The 22549-nt window shown below is 36.7% G+C and overlaps 1 protein-coding gene across 1 annotated transcript in view; it reads right to left on the reverse strand.

Moving 5' to 3' along the window:
• The window catches only part of CPE (carboxypeptidase E), a 108999-nt gene that overhangs the window by 1136 nt on the left and 85314 nt on the right, over positions 1–22549 (reverse strand). The window contains exons 4-8 of the mRNA XM_082463649.1: positions 15988–16109; positions 14606–14784; positions 8447–8586; positions 3949–4048; positions 1254–1372 (exon numbers count right to left, since the gene is read on the reverse strand). Coding sequence (XP_082319775.1) covers positions 1254–1372; positions 3949–4048; positions 8447–8586; positions 14606–14784; positions 15988–16109 — 660 coding nt within the window. The remainder of the gene's footprint in view (positions 1–1253; positions 1373–3948; positions 4049–8446; positions 8587–14605; positions 14785–15987; positions 16110–22549) is intronic.

Consider the following 22549-nt stretch of genomic DNA (forward strand, 5'->3'; position numbering starts at 1 on the left):
TTGAATTTTCTCCTAAAAGCTGGGGGAATATGGAAGAATGCAGTTCGGTGTCCTGGTGTTCCAAACCACAGGGTTCTCCTTTCTAGAACCTTGAATGTGCTAAAGAAACGGATGGAAATACACACATCTCCAAACCACCACAAAGGCCAGTAGTCCAGGAACTCAACTCTCCTATGAACTGGGCATCCTCATCAGGTCTATGGAGAATTCATACACTCCTGCACAAAGGACTATTCAAAATATGCAGCTCCAAACCCCAGTCCTCCCCGGGCCCAGGAGACAGCCATGCCCCATTCCATGTGGATCTAAGAGTTCTTTGATCTGGCCACTCGAGCCTGTGGTTATTTAAGAAAGTGACTACTCAATACCTCCTTGAACTCACACGGGCTAGAAAGGCTAAGGGTCAAAATAGTTGAACCTTTTACAACCTGGCTCTGGAGCTACTTTTTTCCAGGTTTTATTTGCCCAAATTTATCTCCTGATTTTAATACATATCCAGCCTAATATATACATACACACAATCGAAACCAAAGCAACAGTTAAAAACTCAGGATATTTAGTTTGCAAAACCAAGCATTTAAACTCCAAACTTTGGGGACATAAACAAAAACACAATAAATTCTTTTCAAGCTTTTTAATTGGAAACTCTGTAGGCCATTCCATAGTAATGTAATACAAGGACAATAGTAAAATCCTTCTCTAAAAGAGTTTTGGTCTTATCACCATCACCTTCCTAGTAAAATAAATGGTATTTACTTAAATAGGTATCATTCTTGATAGTTCTTAGCATAGAGGGCCTTGCTCATAGTGTGTGCTTAATAAATGTTTAGTTAATGCCTAAGTTACCTTGCAGGCCTAATTTATTTTTCCAAATACTTATTGAGTAAGGTATTATACTAGGTGCTAGGGATAAAAAGATAAATTGAACAGAATATTATTGAGATTGAAATCAAGGTCAGCAAATAAAAGTTTCATTTTTTTAAGGTTTTATTTGATTTTCTGGTGGATCTCTTCAAAAACTGAGAAATGGTAATAGAGCTTCACATTGAGTGGTATTAAATCAATCACTGAGCCCTTGGGCAAGTCACTTAACTTTGCTAGGCCTCAGTTTTCTCATCTTTTAACAGATGGATAACAGGATAATAATGGCTTCTATCTCACAGAATTATTATGAAAGCTAAATATAAGCACTTAAACATGCCTGACCCATGGTAAGTGCTTAATAAATTTTAGCTATTATCACGATCACTTACCCTGACAGCGGGGCTATAAGGAACTGCCACTTTCTTTGTTATCGCCAGATAGCCTGGTGCTGAGGCTGTAACTTTATAGTTTCCAGGTACAAGCAATCTCCAGTAATCACCATCCTTTGCTGCAGGGCAACAAAATTTCAAGTCACAGGCACATATATGAAATGCATAGTTATGCCATCTAAGTTCAATTTTGATTCCCTGTTTTTAAAGTAGATGTTTATTGAATTTAATGAAATTCCATTGAAAAGATCATGACACTCTTTAGAGGGCATCGTTACTTACAGCAATTTTACAGACATTAATGTTAAACTGTCTAATAAATCTTCTAATATGATGAATCATCATAATCATGTCAGGAGTAACACAGGTTAACGGATATATCAAGTCCCCAAGCAGTGGGATCCCACCATCTGGCACCGTGTTTTGATTCTTGCTGAGCATCTGGCTGTGAAGACCCGGCGGTCTGAGTCTAGGTCAGTGTCTCAGAAAGTGTGGCTGAAGGCACCTCGTCAGAAACCCTCAGGGACTTGTTAGAAATTTCAATTTCTGAAGACTCAGAATGGTTGGTCTGGCTGCCTTCTAGGAACTGCATTTTCAATCAGCCCTCCAGAGGATTTCTGTTCCCATTCCTCCCCTCACAACCCCGTCCTCTCCTTGAGCAGCTTGGGTTCCTGGGCACCCCAGTCAATGACACACATATCCTTCAACCTATGTGCTGTTCTGCACCTGCTTATAGGCCTGGCAAACCACCAGCGCTGGGTAACACCCACCCCCTCTACTCTCTGCCTGCCCCTTTGGCTGCGAGGGGCTGGGGAAAACACACACCCATGCTGAGCTGTCTCCTGTCCACAAACACCAGCCTTCCACAGGCCCTCGTCCTGCCCTGTCTTCCTCCCGAGCCCTTTCACTCTCCCATTTCCTAGGTTAGTGCGCATCAATCACCTGGGAAACAGTAAAGTACAAATTCTAATTCACTGGCTCTGGGATGAGGCCTGAGCTTCTGCATTTCTCACCAGCTCCAAGTGATGCTGAATTCAGCTGCTGGTAGGGGTCATACTCTGAATACCAAGGACCTAGTGGACAGTCTCCCTTTTCCTAACACCTGTAAAGCATCCTCTTCATCCTCACTCTCTGTTGATGCTTCACATTGTATTTCATTGTGAATATGGAAACCATCAGAAAAAAATAAACCCCCATCACCATCTCTTCCATTCTACCTCTGGACTCTACATCTCCTTTCAGCTAGTGCCTCATTTATCTTCTTTGCTTTACAGCAAAATCTCTGGAAAGACTTGTCAATACTCTTCATTTCAAATGTGTCTCCTCCTCTCTCCTTAGACCCTCCCCAATCGGGCTCCGCTGGTCCACTGAAATAGACTCATCAAGACTCTCCACTCTGCCTTATCCACAAGATTCTCCACGCTGCCTCATTCCTGACACTTTTCACACTCTCTCCCTCCTGAAACATTCCAGCCTTCCCGAACAAGGCAGTGGGTTTTCTCTCCACCTTAGACCCCGTTGTTCATCCCTCCCTACTACCTCACCCTGCCCTAGAAAAGTTGCAGTGTCCCAGAGCCCATTCCTCAGATTTCATTCCTTTCTACCTATAATTATTCCCAACGTCCAGATTTTTCTAAATTTTTCACATCTGGAATGCAGAGAAAATAATGTTTGTATGTTATGCCAGAGTTAACAGAAGCAGTTACTTGTGGCCACAGAGGACATGGCCTGGGTCCTTCAGGAGCCCCTCCCTGGGGGCAAAGGGAGCAATAATTTGGCACAGGTTCTGGCCTATTGGTCTGGAAGCTGGGCTGGCACTTCATGGGGTGTTGATAAGTATTGTTTAATAAATAAATAAATAAATGGAGTTTTAGAGAACAAATATTCAGGATTAAAAAAATACAAATTATAAATGTGGAGGTTAAGAAACAGGTAATGGTATAGGATGTTTGGGCACTAAAGGTTAATTAATGCTAAGGTCTACAAACATGTAGAGTTTATAGCTAAAAAGATATTACTGTTGTTGAAAAGATCCCAACAGATGAGAGTTACACTAAAATGAGCTGGATAGATATTTATTAACAGGAGTAGGTAGGTTTGCCAGGAAAACACATCATTTTCCCCAAAGTAGGAAAATGGAAATGGGGCTTTAAACTTAGAAATAACTAACATCAACCTCAATCCTGTAACATCCTGTTCAGCCTTGAATACATCTGGATTTATGATACAGATTAAATGAAGAAATGGATGGGAAATCCTAGACACACAATACACCAGCAGTTACCGTCCTTCCTACTCCTCTGCTTCCTCCTGAGGTTCACCAGTTAACAGCTCATTAGTACTTCTTAGGAGAGATCAGTATTTTAATTCCAGCTGGTTCATCTTCCTTTGCCTCAACAACTGCAAAGACTCCCGCAGATGGCCCTGCCTCGCAGCTCTGGGGTGAGATAGCTGAGGAAAGGGCGCCACCTGCTGTACCCCAATTTCTAAGTGCAGCAGCCATCCTGAGTAACTGCCTGACCTGCTCCCCAGAAAAAATTTAACTAGATCAAAGCTGGGGGGAGGGATGGGGTAAAGAGACATGAGGCATTTAATTGCTGTGCTTAGAACAGTGTAAGAAGTATAACTATGCTAAGAAGTAACCACGCTCTCGTGTGCAATACTAAGGCCTCCGATCACAGCAGAGAACACCCACCAGATGTGACATCATGGTCTATTCCTTCCACGGAGATGGTTGCATTGGCAATTGGGTTACCCTGAAGGTCTCGGACAAATCCTTTAACTCCTCGGTGTATCTGTGATGGTCAAGAACAACCAAAAAATCTGTATTAGAAACGACCTAAAAACATGCTTCAATCAAACATCTCCTTATTTTTTAGCAAAATACTGCAGATCCCCACTGTTTAAGAATCAAAACAAGCTAAAAAAAGCCGCTGAATTTTCTGTGTACTCTTTACTCTGCTTTTCCGCAAGTAGACAAATGAGAAGTAACCCCCTGAAAACTGACATCTTGTTCTGAGTCAAAGAAGACTTTGAAGTACCTTCCAAACCACCAAAACAAAAACAAAACAAAAAGGTCTGTCAATGTGTAAAACAGTTCTGGTCTTAGCACATTTCATTGCTTTCTATTTTAAATTTGGTCACTTGCGTATACTTCATATGGCAGCTGTCAGTTAAAAAGATAACCACATTACAGCCCTTCAATACTTTTTACTTCTAGATAAAAGGATATATACACTGTGAATACTTTTGCATTAAACCCATTAATAATATCATTTTGGTTGATAATCAGTGCATGCATGAAAGGTCAGTGAACTTACTAACTGAAAACTGGGTTTAGAAGTAAAATGGAAGAGTTTTTATTGAGACAAGCCCCTGAATTAAGTTGCTGTCATCAACTAACTACTGCAATGCAAACTACAGAAACAGCTTTATTTTTAAATGATAATTCAACTAAGTCAATATGTATTTGAAGTGACGGAGAGTCACTTAAGGTCTCTGAGAAGGTACTGCTTCTGAAATATCAAATGATAATCTATTAAGCTTGATTACCTAACAAAACGTCCCCCTCCCCAATGCTCCAGTTGCTCCTCACTCATCTGGCCCCAGAAAATGAATTTTCTTTTGCTACTGATGATATTTGAATATTTCCCTACAGAAAGCAGAATAAGTCTCATGTGTCCCTTTGTCACTGGAGAATAAATTTGGCAGTGGTACAATGTTTTATCAAAGAGATAGCCCTGGATATCAGCAAATTTTTTTTTCATTTGCTATTTTTTTAAAAAGCAAAACCTCTGAAACCCTATAAAAGTAACACACAATTCTTTTCTCTAAAGGCAATTTACCAATGTTAAAAAGCTATACATGTTGTCAGTAATAATAAATAATATTTTAATGGCAACCAGTATAGTGAGAAGAGAGTAAACACTTTTTTAAAACAAAAAGACATTCTTAGACTTTTCCCCAAGACTTACCTATGGATTAGCTAACCAAAATTGTAAGAGACTGAAATTTAGCCACTGGAAACAAGAAGAGTTAGCTTTCTGAATGAAATTCACATGGTAAACGTCACTGGGATCAGAAAAATTGTGGAGATGAATTTATTCATCTTGAGGCACTATAATCCTGATATATTATAAACCTTAAAGAAATGAAAGTTTGAAACTTCCTCATCTTTGGAAAATAAATCAATCATTTCAAAAACATATAATGCACCTACATTAGGCACAAATATACCCAGTTAATATTCATAACTTTACTTTTTTCTGCCTCTGCAACCCAAGACTTAGATTACAGTATGTGATTAACAAATAGTTAAATAAGTAAATGTCTATCTCTGATATGCCAATTGTGGAGCACAATATTTCTGTTTGAAATTTTCCACTGTAGGAATAAATCTCAACTGAAGTGTTATAGGCTGTCACGACTCCACAGGAATGCAGACTGGAAAATACTGTCACTTTATGACTTTTGCAAAAGAAATCCCAGAAGTTCAAATTTCACTCATACCTGGGGAAGCTATTTTACTACACTTGTCCTTCCTATAATTCTCTCTCCCCAGATTCCAGGACATTTCAATCAACCAAGGCTTTAAAAAAAAAATCCAGAATATTCTTCATTGTTACTAGAATTGTTTATGTCAATAGCCCTTAAATCCTCAAATACTTAAATGCCCCCCAGAGAGCTTGCTGAAATGGAGACTCCGGGGTCCTGCCCTGCTAGGAGTGTGATTCAGTGTTGGGACAGGAAACTCGTTTTTAACAAGAATCTAGATGATTCTGACGCAGGTGCTCATGAATCATTCTTGAAAAATTCTTTGGAAATTTTGAGAACTAGATGGTTCCAAAGCTATTGTGTGGGAGCTCTTCTTAGCAAACTATTTACCCTAATTAACTTTACAGTTCCAGTTCCTGCAAACATTCCTTTAAAACTCTGCAAGAGATTTCCTCTCAACCAATTACTGAATTGGATCTCCTAATCACCTACTTTCCATGAGTTGTAAAATTAGTCCACACTTAGATTTTAGGCCCAGGTGTTCAATCATTAATCACCACCATATTGTTCCATTGTCAAGAAAATTTCAACACAGAACGTCTGGCAGTCTTCACTGATCTTCCGCCAGCCTTTGATTCCCTAAACTAGAGTGTCCTCCGAGGCAAACTGTGTGAGCTCACTGCAAATACAACTCTTACTGCTTCTATATAGTCTGCACCATAACACTGATGTCATGCCAGGGTGGGTCACAGGTATCTGTGGACAGATCAAATTCTCATTCCAAATGGCATAAAACAGGACTGTATGACCTGGCCCCTCTTCTTTTCAGCTTATTCTTATATAAATTGTAACAGCTATTAGATGAATTAATGCACCTGCCACCATAAATATGACAAGCATTCTCCTCTTTCCAATGGCACACATTTGGGTTTTGTTTTATATTGCATTTTTTTCTCAAGAACTAAGAGAGAACTTAAGTAGCAGCTGAACTAGTTTTTTTAATTGTTGACAGGGTAATAATCTTATTGACATGGACTACAGGGAATCCTATAGCATAGCTCCAAGAAGCCTTTTCTGAACTGGCAGGACTGGGTTAGGGACCCTTCTGTGTACTGCCATTGCTCTTTATTTTAGCATTTATCATCCTTTCTTGTAATTAGGTACTGACATCTGAACCTCACTGATACAAAGCCTTCTTGAGGGCAGTCACTCTCCCCAGTACCTCACAGGGTACCTAGGACATGAAAATAGCTTAATTTTTGTTGAAAAAATACGTACATAAAATGAAAAGCATTGTATTAAGGAGGCACTCTTTGATACCTAGGCAAAGAACACACCAAATCGGCCCATCTTACTTCCTCTGCCTAAAACTATATGTTTAAATTTTGCTCTTAAAAGGTCCATCCAAATATAGCTCTCCTCAAAGGACATTCTACAGGGGTACCCACTAAGGTTGTTCCAGGGTCAACATGGCTAATTATCCTTAGTTTTGTTGTTGAAAAATGCCTTTTTATGTTAACATGCAGCAGGATCCCACTGATTAAAAAAATCCTGTGTAATGGGTGTTTTTTAATCACTGTCTGTCATCAGTGGATCTATTCCATGATAATCTCTTTTGGTAAGGTATTATATGTATACTTGACATGTGTAAAAGAATTCTTAAGCTGATTTTACATTTTTTAATGCACTGGGTTCATGTGTATATGTTTATATGTACCTATATATGCAAACAACTACCTGTCTATTTAACAGCATCTGTTTATGTCAAATTAGCTTAAACATTAGTCCCGACTACCTGCTAGCATATGAAACTAACATCACTCTCCCTGACTTTGGGTGTAAATGGCCGCATACAGAATGGAATGTGAAATTGTCAAGGCACTGCAGGCAAAGAACAGAGTCCTTAGGTCTTTCCCACTAACACTGCCCCTGGTGCCAGTGTCTACCTGGTACAGAGGGCTAGGGCTATCAGGGCACTGACCTGGGTTAAGTCTGAGTAGGTAGGTATTTTATTCTGACACATTGTGAGATTCCCCCAAATTCTGTACAGTGACTCTCTGGTAAAGATCTAAGCTTATGTCATGAGAGGCAACATGGCATGGTGATTCTGGAACTAGACATCCTGGCTGTTTAACTTCTCTGTGCCTCTGATTCCTCATTTTTAATTCAGGGATGATGATGATGATGAGGGAGTAGAAGATGATAATGGATCCAGCTGAGTCTAGGGTGAGACAAGTGAGGCATGTCGGGCACAGAATTTAAGGAGATACTCACACCCCGGTGCTGATCCTATACCTGCATGACCTTGAGAGTGAACGGCTCCTTAAATTTGCATCCCAGGTGCCTCACTTACCTCATTCTACCTCTGGTCCTGCCTCAGATGCCTGACAGACCCAAGGTGATAAGGGTGGAGGAGGATCCTAGGATTGCCCTTGCTTAGTGCAATATGAAAGAAAGTAAGGTGTCACCTCACTTCTCCACAACTCTCCAGTTTAATCAGTTCTCAGTGAATATTCATGAACCACAAAACCTATGACAAATGAAAGCCTATTTGAATCACTACTGACACATTTTCCAAATGCAGCATCCTCATTCTGGGTCAGATGGAGTCCCATAGGCTGGGATCCTCTTAGGAGACTATTGTACTCCAGGTTTAAATGTTCTTAAATCTCCCATTTTATGCTAGAGACTGTGTTTACCTGCTGAATGTAGCTAATGAGGGAGTTTTTGTTATCTTCCCAGTAGCTCTTCAAAGTCTCTTCAGGTGGAAACTTTTCACAGCTAAGCTCCACGGTAATCTCAAAGCAGTTGCTGCTGAGGTAATTGAAATCTTGCATTCCTGCCAAAAAAAAACAAATGGAAAGTCAAAATATGCATGTGGTGACTAGAACTCTACATAGACTGCTCTGCTGAGGGCCAAGTAAAAGATGTACCAACCAGTGCATCTTGGAGAGACTGTGGGAAATCGCAAGTGAAATCACCTACCGTAAGCGATGGAACAACATACTTGGGAAATAGTTACCACCTCACAAGCACAAACTCTCTCAGGTTCTTTTAAGCAGTCATTTAGTGTAACACATTGCTGTTTTACAGTGCTAAAGCAAGTATCAGCCACATTCCACAATGCTGGAATCAGCTTTGAAGACTGAGAGTGATGTCATCAAAATGGTGAAACAGGAGTTTTCTACTGTCTTCCCTCCCCAAAGAACACCAATTTTGACAATTACGCATGAATAGAGTGCCTTTGTGGAAGTTCAGGAATCTAATGGAAAAGTTAAAGCACATCATTGGAGAAAAAAAAAATTCCAAGCTTGGACACATTGAAGGGAATAAGAGGAAGAGTTTCACTTTACCTGCATCACCCCCTTCTCTAAGGTGGCACAGCTCAGTGCCAAAGAGACCTAATTTAGTGATATTCAAACATATAAAAATATACAACACACTGGTAAAGGTAAGTATATAGTCAGATTCAGAATATTCTAATACTTTAATATGGTAGTGTATTAATCACTTAACTCTAGTATAAAGGTTTAAAAATATTAAAAAATAACAATAGCTACAATAATTTGTTCATAGATACATAAAATGGTAAGATGTAAATTGTGACATCAAAACATAAAATGTGGGGGGAAGGAGGTAAAAGGGTAAAGTTTTTGTTTGCAATCAAAGTTAGGTTGTTGACACCTTAAAATGGACTGTTATGCTATAAGATGTTTTATGTAAGCCTCATGGTAACCATAAAGCAAAAACCTATGGTAGATTCAAAAAAAGCTAAAGAGAAAGGAATCAAAGCATACCATTGCAGAAAATCATCAGTTCACAAAGGAAGAGAGCAAGGGGGGAAGAAAGGAACAAGGGAACTGCAAAACAGAAAACAATAAAATGGGAAGTCCTCATCAATATTTTAAATGTAAATAGATTAAATTCTCCAATCAAAAGGCATAGAGTAGCTTAAAAAAATAAGACCCAACTATAAGGCGCCTACAAGAAACTCACTTCAGCTTTAAGAACACACATAGGCTCAAAGTGAAGGGATGACAAAAAATATTCCATGTTTATGGAAACCAAAAGAGAGGAGAGGTAGTGATACTTATCTCAGACAAAATACAGTTTAAGCCAAAAACTGTAACAAGAGACAAAGAAGGTCATTATATTTTGATAAAGTGGTCAATTCGTCAAAGGATATAACTATCAAAAATATATAAACACTCAACATTGGAGCATCTAAATATATTAAGCAAATACTAACAGGTCTGAAGGGAGAAATGACAATAGTACAATAATAGTAGGGGACTTCAATACCCCACTTCCAATAATGGATAAATAGATCATCCAGACAGAGTATCAGTAAGGAAACACTGGCCTTGAACTATAGTTTATACCATATGAACCTAACAGACATACAGAACATACCATCCAACAGCTGCAGAATAAACATTCTTCTCAAGCATACATGAAACATTCTCCAGGGTAGATCATATGATAGGTCACAAAACAAATCTCAGCAGACTTAAGTAGACTGAAATCATACCAAGTATCTTTTCCAACCACAGTGATACAAAACTAGAAATCATAACAAGAGTAAAACTGAAAAATTCACAAACATGTAGAAAAGTAAACAACACACTCTTGAACAACCAGTGGGCCAAAGGGAAGCCAAAATATCTTGAACAAATGAAAACAGAAACACAACCTGCCAAAACTTACAAGATGCAGCAAAAGCAGTCGTAAGAAAGAAGTTTATTATGATAAATGCCTACATTTAAAAGAAAAAAGAAATATGTAAAATAAACAATTTATTCCTACACTTCAAACAACTAGAAAATGAACAAACCAAGAGCAAAGTTGGCAGAAGGAAGGAAATAATAAGGATCAAAGCAGAAATAAATGAAATAGAGGCCAGGAAAATAATAGAAAAGATAAACAAATCTAAGGGCTGGTTTTTGCAAAGATAAACAAAATAGACAAACCTTTAGTTAGACGTAACAAGAAAAAAAAAGAGAGGGGACTCAAAAAAATCAGAAAATAAAGAGGAGACATTTCAACTAATACCATACAAATACAAAGGATCATAAAAGACTACTGTGAACAATTATAAGCCAACAACTGGATAACCTAGAAGAAATGGATAAATTCATAGAAACATACAACCTACCCAGACTGAACCATGAAGAAATAGAAAATCAAAACAGACCAATTACTGGTAAGGAGATTGGATCAGTAATCAAAAACTTCCTAAAAAGAAAAGCCCAGGGTCAGATGGTTTCACTGGTGAATTCTACCAAACATTTAAAGAAGAATTAACACCAATCCTTATCAAACTCCTCCAAAAAACTGAAGAGGAGGGAACACTCCCAAATTCTTTTTTACAAGTCCAGCATTATGCTGATTCCAAAGCCAGATAAGGACACTACAGGAAAAGAAATTACAGGCTAATTATCATGATGAATACAGATGCAAAATTTCTCAACAAAACACTAGCAAACTGAATTCAACAGTACATAAAAAAAAGTCATACACCATGATCAAATGAAATTTATCCCTAGGATGCAAGGATGGTTCAACATACACAAATCAACAAATGTAATATACTGCATTAATAGAATGAAAGATAAAAATGATATCATCATCTCAAAATACGCAGAAAAAGCATTTGAAAACATTCAGCATTTTTTCATGATAAAAACCCTCAACAGATTGGGTATAAAAGGAACATATCTTAACATAATAAAGTCCATATATGACAACACCACAGCTAACATCATACTCAATGGTGAAAGATTTAAAGCTTTTCCTCTAAGATCAAGAACAAGACAAGGGTGCCTACTCTCACCATTCTTATTCAACTTAGTGCTAGAAGTTCTAGCCAGAGAAATGAGGCAAGAAAAATAAATAAAAGACATCCAAGTTGGAAAGGAAGAAGTAAAATTATCTCTGTCTGTAATGATATGACCTTATGTCTAGAAAACCCTAGAGACTCCACAAACACACACACACAAAGAAAAAAAAAAAGTTGGGACTAATAAAATAATTCATAAAAGTTGCAGGATACCAAATCACCATACAAAGGTAAGTTGCATTTCTATATGTTAACAACAAACTATCCAAAAAAATATAAAGAAATCAATCTCATTTACAATAGCCTCAAAAACAATAAAATACTTAGGAATAAATTTAACCAAGGACATGAAAGAGCTGTACACTGAAAACTATAAGACACTGATAAAAGAAATTGAAGAAGATACAAAGATAATGGAAAGATATCCCATGTTCATAAATTTAATATTGTTAAAACATCCATACCACTCAAAGCTATCTATAGATTCAGTACAATCCCTATCAAAATTCCAATGGAATTTTCCACAGAGATGGGGGAAAAAAAAAATCCTAAGATTCATATAGAGCCACAAAAGACAATGACTAGCCAAAGCAATCTTGAAAAAGAAGAACAAAGCTGGAGGCATCACACTTCCTGATTTCAAACTATACTACAAAGGCTAAAATAATGAAAACAGTAATGGTACTGGCATAAAAACAGACACACAGACCACTGTAATAGAATCAAGAGCCCAGAAATAAACCCTGATATATACACTCAACTAATATTTGACAATAGAGCCAAGAATACTAAATGGGAATAAGACACAGTCTCTTTAATAAAAAGTTTTGGGAAAACTGGATACACATGTGCAAAAGAATGAAATTGGACTTTTATCTTACGCTATACACTAATATTAATTCAAAATGGATTAAAGGCTTAAATGCAAGACCTGAACTGTAAAGCTCCTAGAAGAAAACAGAGAAAAAGCTCCCAATACTGGTCTTAGTAAAGTTTTTTGGGTATGACACCAAAAGCACAAGCAACAAAAGCAAAAATTAATAAGTGGGACTGCATCAAACTGAAAGCTTCTGCACAGCAAAGGATACGGTCAACAAAATGAAAAGGCAACTTAAGGAATGGGAGAAAGTATTTGTAAATCATATATTGCATAAGGAGTTAATATCCAAAATACATAAGGAACTTATACAACTCAACATCAAAAAAAACCAAACAACCTGATTAAATAATGGGCAGAAGACCTGAATAGACATTTTTCCAAAGAAGACACACAGGTGGCCTACAGGCACATGAAAAGACGCTCAACATCATTAATCATCAGAGAAATGCAAATCAAAACCAAACTGAGATATCACCCCACACCTGTCAGAATGGCTATCATCAAAAATAACACAAATAACAAATGTTGACAATGATGCAGAGAAAAAGGAACCCTCCAACACTGTTGTTGGGAATTTAAATTGGTGCAGCCACTGTGAAAAACATTTTGAAGGTTTCTAAAAAAACTAAAAATAGAACTACCATATAGCCCAGCAATTCCACTCCTGAGTATAAATCCGAAAAAAACAACAACACTAATTCAAAAAGTTACATGCACCCCAATGTTCATAGCAGCATTATTTACAATTGACAAGATATGGAAGCAACCTAAGTGTCCATCAACAGATCAATGGATGAAGATGTGGTATATTTACACAATGGAATACTACTTAGCCATAAAACAGAATGAAATTTTGCCATTTACAGCAACATGGATGGAGTTGGAGGGTATTATGCCCAGTGAAATAAGTCAGACAGAGAAAGATAAATACTGTATGATATCACTTATATGTGGAATCTAAAAAGTAAAGCTGTGAATATAACAACAACAACAACAAAACAGACTCACAGATATAGAGAACAAACTAGTGGTTACCAGTGGGGAGAGGGAAGCGGGGGGCAAGATAGGGGTAGGTGATTAAGAGGTACAATTACTATTTATAAAATAAGCTACAAGGATATATTGTATAGCACAGGGAATACAGCCAATACTTTATAATAACTATAAATAGAGTACCACCTTTAAAAATTGTGAATCACTATGCTGTACACCTGTAACATATACTATTGTACATCAGCTATACCTCAATTTTTTTAAAAAACAGAATAAACATATATCAGAAAGAAAAAATCTGGAAGAATATTTTTCTCAGGGCATAATTCAACCAAAAAAAAAAAAAACATATTAAACAAACCAAAATCCTATAATTAGCCACTGCTGCTACCGTCCTAAATTCTCTTTTCACTTCCAGGTAGGCCACAGAAAATTGTTCTTAGGCAGAGGAAAAAAAAATCAGTATCTTTACGTTTCACTCTTCATCCTTGGTAGAGGCAATATTACACAACTATGAGTGATCCAGGTAGCCCGAAAAATGAGAGCTCTTCAAAGTCCATACTAGAACAGATTGCCACATGAGCTGCCTTGGTGTCTAGAGATGCTTCCTCCAGCTGTGCTGAGGTGGGCTTTTCCCTTTTCAGACCCAATAAAAGGTGAAGTGCTTCCTGATCTAATAATAGTGTTTACTGCAGCAGTGAATACAAAATAAACATTCCACACGAAGTGAAATTTTTTAAATAAAAACAAACGGTATGTGGACCAAGATACACTAAAGGCCAAAGCCAGCCCTCTAAAATATACATTTACCTACAATCGAAGCATGACTAACATATAACCAGGATGGTATCTTATTCCTTAAGGCCAGAATTTGAAAAGTAGGGTAATTAACAATATTCAATCTATATTTTCCCAGCGGATGTCTTCAGTTCGTTTACTACAGCTCTTCAATTAGCATCTTGATTCTTAAAAATCAACAAAAAACTAGACATAGCAATCATTCATACAGAAAGCGGACTAATTTTAATGGATGAACTATAGGTTCAGTCTATTTCTTAATGATTGAAGATTGAAGTTTCCCTAAATGTAAACGGTAATTATTTTTTAAAAGCCACTAATCACATAAAGAGCGAAAGGGAAACTCGCCTCCAGGCACGCTGTACCACGCTGCGCCGTTGGTCGTTCCTTCTACGAAGCTGCTGTCGTCATCATTCTTGCGACACGGGGGCCGATCGGGGTCCGACATGGGGGGGTTGAAGGACGAGTACGCCCGCGCCAAGCTTTGGAAGATGTCATCATCTGGGCAGGAGCTGTATTCATGAGCGCTACCTGGAAAATAAACCCACAAGACTAAAGAAACTGACACAGGCTGAGGAGCACCTCGTGTTTTCTGAAGAGTGATTTGGTGTTGATCTCTTGCTGACGTATTTTTTAGCTACATCACTATGGGAAAGGAGTGAAGGTTTACGTACTCAACAATTACACCTTAGTTTTTAGGTGGTATAACGTCCACTCCTAATACTACAAAGCAGAAACTGGGTAGAATGTACATTCTGCTTATGAATTGAAAGCTTCACAAGAAAAGGTGACAAGTTCATAGTAAATTGGACTTGGGAAGACAGCAGGGAGATTTCCATTGTTAACTCCACAGGCACTATGAACTCTCACACATATTTTTCAGTATCTAAATTTACAGTTTTAAAAAATCTCCTATGTGTATTACTGAAATAAATAATATCTATTTTAGTACACAGTATTCTTATTCTGTATTATCAACTATGCCAGTCCTTTAAATTTCCAGCTATTGACAAACCACAAAATCTCCAAATTTTAAGGATGTTTTACCAAAGACTCTTCAAAATTCAGTTTCCAATACCTACAGTTATCCTGTGTTTACAAAGACCTATCTTTTCAAAGGCTCCTGAGAATCCATTCAAAGCAGGAAATTTCCTGGAACAACAAAAATTAGGCTGATAATATCTATGTGGCTAAAGTTTGCTGTGCTTAACTAAAACTACTTAAAGCTTAACTAAAACTAGTTAAAGGAAACCAAAGCATCACTTCCCCTCCCTGACACCACCAAGAAACAGTTCCAAATGCAGAAGTGTGAGCGCACAAAAAGACACATGCAGAGATGTATATGGGCCCTGATGGAGCGCCAAAAGGCTGCCTCCATCTTTAAGCTATCTTGTACATAAACCTACATAAATTCCATGATTCCTCCATTTTACCAGAGTCTAAGAGTGACCCAAGTTCATGACTTCTGTTTTCTTCCTTTCTCTTCTCTAAGTATTCAGTCAGGATCATGTTTCTCTTCACCTAAACTTTTTTTAAATTTATAGTCTTTTTCTGCCAGATATATATGCCAATACCACATGAAATAGGGGATATTCCAGTTCAGTAGATGTATTTCTACAGGCAAAATCAGTGAATGACCAGTCCCTTAAAAGAAGATTACAGAAATCATCCAATAAACTCTTGTAAACGAATTGTAAACCTTGAACCAATTAGAGAAGCAGGAAGGACACCTACCGCTCCGCGTCTCATCATATGGGTAATTAGCCACAAGGTCTCCTCCATGAAGATTGGCCGATAGCACAAAAGGAATATCCATAATCCAATGAATGACAGCCTTGGTCTCAGGAGCAAGCTGTATTAAAGATTAGAGATTAAAAGGATTCTAAATGTGGCAGTCATTGGTGGGATCACTTGACAGAAAAGACATAGAAAAGGTAAAAACAACAACAAAAAACAACAACTGAAAGCTGGTCATATTCCAAGCACTCTGTGATTGTTTTCGTAGAAAAAAAGAAAGAAGCAGCATTCCCCATCTCTATCTTTCTCAGAATTATAAAAAATATTTCCATTTCCTTGAAAGTTCTACTTAAAAGCTGCCAGCTTTTCTTTCTTTGTAACTTGAAAAATAGCATACAAATCACTTACAAATTTGGGCACAACTCCATCTGATCTTTGTTAATAATAACTAAGGATAAGACAAGGAGAAAAGAAAATAGCTGAGCCACAGAACAGGGTTCTTTCTCTGTGGTGGTGCAACTGAAGAAACATATGGTAGATTTTCCTTCCAATTTTTGCTTACTATTTTTCCAATTCTCTTCAACTGCTTTAAACATTTTTCCTAAGAGAAAAATTAAATTGGGTCTCTTCCAGATTTCACCATCAAATAGTTTACTTTGGGATGATCATCTTAAATTTTAAAACAAAGGCAAAAGTTTCAGGAATTCATGTTGTCTTTTGAATGATTCACAGCCCCTCACACCTTGGAAGCAAAACAAAGGAGGAAAGAAATTTATACCAAAGAATTAAACTGAGCCAAAAGCTTGATACTTTTATGTGATGAGTTTTTAATAGCAACTAGGAAGACTCTCAAACTACCAAGTACCTCTCTGATTAAAAAAAAAAAAAAAGCTTTTTACGGGAGATGTGATTCATATTGTTCTTTGGAACAGAATAACTAAAAGCATCAGTAGGTTTTGATGGTTATAATTAGATCTTGTATTTGTATGTCTCTGTTCAGTTTATGAATAGCTCTCACATACACTATTGTATTGAGCTTCACAACACCCCCATTTGATAGGGGATATCCATCCCCATTTTACAGGCGAGAATCTGAGAGTTGGGAGTGTTAATGACGTGTCCAAGTTCAGACATTTAAGATTCAAATCCAGTATATAAACTATAAATCCCACATTATTTTCAGTATGTCAGCTTTAATGTATCAAAACTATCCTATTTTTCATGTAGGCTACTCCTAATTGTGGAAAAGTGTGATTTAGAATAGGACATTGTCTTTATTATTTGTTTGGTTTATCTTATTCTCACTATAAAAAATATGTTCACTGTAAAAAATGTAGAGGAGATAAACACAAAGGAAATTAATATCATTTATATACCATTTTGTATGCTACCTATTTTGCTCAACAGATAACACTTTTTCATGTCACTGAATATCCTGAATTATTATTTTAATGGCTGAGTAGTAGCCAATGTATGGACATATTCTTAAACATGGAACAAATAACAGCTAATACTTATTAAACACTTTCTGTGTGACACACTGAATTTTCACATCCACCCTATGAGATAGGGACTGCACATACCCCCATTTTACTGATGCGTAAAGTAAGACACAGAGAAGTCGGGGAATAGCATGAGGCCACCTCGTTGGGAGTGGTAGGACTGGACTCAAACCCAGCAGTCTGGCTCAGAGCTACTACACGAGCACTAGGGATCTCCATTTGGTGGAAGAGGAGGAGGAAATAGGAAGATGTTGGTCAAAGGGTACAAACTTTCAGTTACAGAACGAATTAGCTCTGGGAATCTAATGTATCCCCAGATGACTTAATAATACTGTATTGTGTTCTTGAAATGTGCTAAGAGCGTCACAAGCGTTCTCACCACAAAAGAAAAAAAAAAAAAAAGATAACTATGTGAGGTGATGGATGTGTTAATTAGCTTGATTGTGGTGACCATTTCACAGCATATACGTATATCAAATCATCACACTGTACATCTTAAATCTATACAATTTTTATGTGTCAATTATACTTCAATAAAGCTGGGGGGAGTGGATCGCCAATTGCTGGGTATTGACTTGTTTACTATGAAAAAAAATGCTGTGAACACACACTTGTAGCTGCACTCTTTGTGCAGATCCATATTTTTTTAAGGGAAATTTCCCTAGAAATGGAAAGAATTGACCAAAAGCTAAGCACATTTAGAAAAAATTTTTAAATGTATTCCAGACTGCACCCCTGAAAGATACAACAATATACCCAGCAACAGTATAATAAACCTGTCATTTGTAATTACTCTTACCAACATGGGATATGTGTTTTTTAAGTCTGTCACTTTGATACATGACAAATAGAATTTTTTAAATTTTCATTCTTTGATTAATAAAACTAGAGCAGTTTTTTATATGTTTAGTGACCATTTAGGTTTATTCTTTGGTGACATGTTTATACATGGTTTAACTGATTTTTCTATTGAAATGTATATTTTCTTATTAATTTGCAAGAGTTTATTAAAAGCATTAACCCTCTATCTACTACATATTATAGATATTTTCTAAGTTTCTTACTTGCCTTTCAAATTTAAGAATAATAATAATTAAAATATAAAACATTAAGAGATTTATGTTGTCAAATCTACTGATCTTTTTTTATGGTCTTGTCCTTTGCTTTTATATTTCATTCCTTTATTCAATAACTATTAAGTGGCCACCATATGCCAGTTTTCTATACTGGGATTTAGAAAGTTCTATCCCACTCCAAAAATGACAAATTTACCAAAGTTTTCTTTTACTAGGTTCATACTTTTTATATTTAAGTCATAATACATCTAGATTTTATTTTGATCTATGCTAATATTTGTGAGATGGAGTTGTCTCAATTCCATTTATTGAATAATCTATTCTTTCCATAATAATCTGAAACACTCCCTTATCATAAACTAAATTCTTATACACACTTAAATTTGTTTCTAAAGTTTAAATTAATTTAAATCAAATCCAGTTTAAATTTTAATTTAAATCAACTTTAAAATAACTAATATAGGACAATTTAATCAAAAAATCTATAACATTTATGCTTTTTTGCAATGAATTTACGGTTTATTAGGCTCGATTGCTCAAGAATGGCATTAATACTATATGATATGGGTTTATCACACATTCTTCTATAATCTTCTGTTCAGAAGTGTTTCTTTTACTGCTGAATTTCTTGTCAGTCCTCTTGTTTGTACATCTGCCCCATTTTCCCTATTTATTCAAAACCCAGTGATTGGCTCTGACAAATATTTCACTGAGTTCAGACGAGACAGAAATCTCTGTGGTTTGGAGAATCACTGAGGATTTCAGGAAGGAGGTGGAACTTCACAATGTCTCGGGGGAAAAATAAGGTAGATTTGGATAGGGAAGCAAGCAAATACTCCCTGTAGCGAAGGATAGGTTTGAGTGTGAACTCAGGAGGCAACGCCATTCTGTGGCGGACTGTACTCTTGTATTTATTATTCACCTGAAAGGATTCAAAATGGCATGTTTCCATATATTTATATGTTGATTCATGTGTAAGAAATAATTTTGAAGGACACATAACAAAATGTGAATGGTGGTCATTTAAGAATGTTGGGTAATGGGTTATTTTTCTGCTTATTTATATTTGCTTTATCTTTTTGTTTATAATAAAATATTAATTTTTTAATAAAAAAGTTTTAAAGAAAATGTTTTTTGAAACATATTTAAAGATACAGTCCTGAAATGAAACACTGACACACGCTACAACATAAATGATCCTTGAAAACATGCTCAGTGAGACAAGCCAGGCACAAAAGACCACATATTATACAATTCCACTCATATGAAGTGGCCAGAACAAGGAAATCCATAGAAACAGAAAGCAGATTAGTGGTTTAAGGCTGGAGTCGGGGTGGAGGGATAGGGGGGTGATAGCTAAACGGTATGGGGTTTCTTTCTGAGATGATAAAAATATTCCGAAACTGTGTGGTATTGGTTGCTCATTACCTGTGAATGTACTAAAAAGCACTGAATTGTACACTTCACATGGGTGAGTTCTATGGTATATAAATCATATCTCAACAAAGCTGTTTTTTTAAAAGAGAAAAAGAAAAAAAAAGATACAGTCCTGAATACACAAAGTCATATGTGGCTATTAGGTTTAGCCTATTGTTAGTTCCTATACATACACTATTGCTAATATTCATGTTACTAGATGTTCAAAAGCAAGAAAGCAAACTCCACGATTTGATAAGTTGAACTCCATTTCTCTTTGACTATTAATAGAGTCTTTTAGGCTGACTAAATGCTGAAATCTCCTGGGTACTGTAATCACATATTTAACTAATCCATAGAGAAGGCTTAGGAGCACCTCTTAGATGGAGCCCTTAACAGAATCCAGAGCCAATTATGACCTATCTTTAAAACTTCCATTTAAAGACTGTAAATATAGTTCAAATGTTATGCTCTATAAGTAGATGGCTTTGGCTCTTAAAATATATCAAAGCTATATTTATTCCATTTTCTTCACCACTCTAGCCATTAAAGACAAGTATTTAATATAATTATTTGATTTAATCACTCTGTTTCCATGCAGTCCAAGCCAAGGCTCATGTACCAAGCCCAGGTAATGGTGGAAGTGACCAGGCTGAAGAGCTGGAGAGCAGATGAGAAATGACTTAGCAGGAAGAACTCTGGGGAGCAGGAGAGACCTTGTATGCAGAGAGGTTTGGAAGAGCAAGGAGAGCCTCTGGAGGACTTGGTAAAAATGCAAATTCCTTCCTATCACTCATTCCCATAGCATATACACCCAGACTTCTTGATTCAGCAATCACAGGAATCTGCAGTTTTTAAAATTGACATATAGTTGATGTGCAATATTATATAAGTTTCAGTGTACAACATAGTGATTCACAATTTTTAAAGGTTATACTCCATTTGTAGTTATTATAAAATATTGGCTATATTGCCTGTGCTGTACAATATATCCTTGTAGTTTACTTATTTATACATAGTAGTTTGTACCTCTTAATCCACGACCCTTATCTTGCCCCTCCCCCTTCCCTGTAACCACCAGTTTGTTCTCTATATCTGTGAGTCTGCTTCTTGTTTGTTATATTCACTAGCCTGTTCTTTTTTTAGATTTCACCTATAAGTGATATCATACAGTATTTATCTTTCTCTTGTCTGACTTATTTCACTTAGCCTAATGCCCTCCAAGTCTATCCATGTTGTTGCAAATGGCAAAATTTCATTCTTTTATGGCTGAGTAATATTCCATTGTATATATGTACCACATCTTCTTTATCCATTCCTCTGTTGATGGACACTTAGGTTGCTTCCATATCTTGGCTGTTGTAAATAAGGAATCTGTATATTTAACCCCTGATTCCTACAACCATAGAGATTTTAAAACCGCTCTAAGGAAACAGGGAACAGATTGGTGGGTGCCAGAGGCAGAAGGCTGGGGGTGGATGAAATAGGTGAAGGGAGTCAAAAGTACAGACTTCCAGTTAAACAATAAATAAGTCCTAGGCATGTCATGTACAGCATGGAGACCATAGTTAATAATACCGTACTGTATATTTGAAAGTTGCTAAGAGAGAAGATCTTAAAAGTTCTCCCTGCAAGAAAAAAAATGTGTAACTGTGTATGGTGATGGATGTTAACTAGACTTATTATGGTGATCATTTCACAATATACAAAATATCAAATCATTATGTTGTACACCTCAAATTAAATAATGTTATACATTAATTATATCTCAGTAAATACATACACACACACACACACCACTACAAGGCCAAGAAGGGGAAGTGAGAAAGGTGTGATGTGTAATAACATTAATGAAATGCCTACTATGTATCTTGTACTGGGCTGGGTCCAAACACTGTCTCTGTCTAATTGACAAAGATGGAAAAAGGAGATGAGCCAGACATGGGCAATATCATCCCGTGATTTAAGCAGCTTTACTGAAGATTTAGTAAAATGTAAACAAATCTTGCTTCTGTTCCAGAAAGGAGACTAAAATTTAATTTTTATGTATTTTTCTTTATTTTACCTTTACCCAGAAAAAGTATTGGCATTGAGACTTTTTAAAATAAAAGCTCTAATTTTCTAAAAGTGCCTTAAACAAGCATCTTTTTTAAAAAGTATTGCTTAAACTAGATATATGAAAACATCTAGTATAAACATTATACAAGTCCCATTGAGGAAGAGGAAGGCAGTGCTGGCTGAAAATGAAGGCACTTATATGAAGGCTGCTAATCTCATATTCTGTCAACATGAGTTTATTTCACAATTCTTCTATGATAGGTGACAGGAATTCTTTCTCTCATTTCTTAGTTTTAACAGACAGCACGGGCAAGGGGGAAAGTTTGGGCTGATATCCACACTGGGCTTCCAGAACAGTTTTTCATTTCTGTCTTAGGCCTCATAGGTCATCACACAAGACTACCCTCTTTTCCCCTCTAATTACCCCTGCCCTTTGCTTTTCCAGCTCTCCCTTCTCCAGGGAAAGATGGTTTAGGGGGTGAGAAACTGCAAATCTGTGACTC

This window comes from Balaenoptera physalus, assembly GCF_965194825.1.
Source record: "Balaenoptera physalus genome assembly, chromosome: 5".
NCBI classification, from domain to species: domain Eukaryota; kingdom Metazoa; phylum Chordata; class Mammalia; order Artiodactyla; family Balaenopteridae; genus Balaenoptera; species Balaenoptera physalus.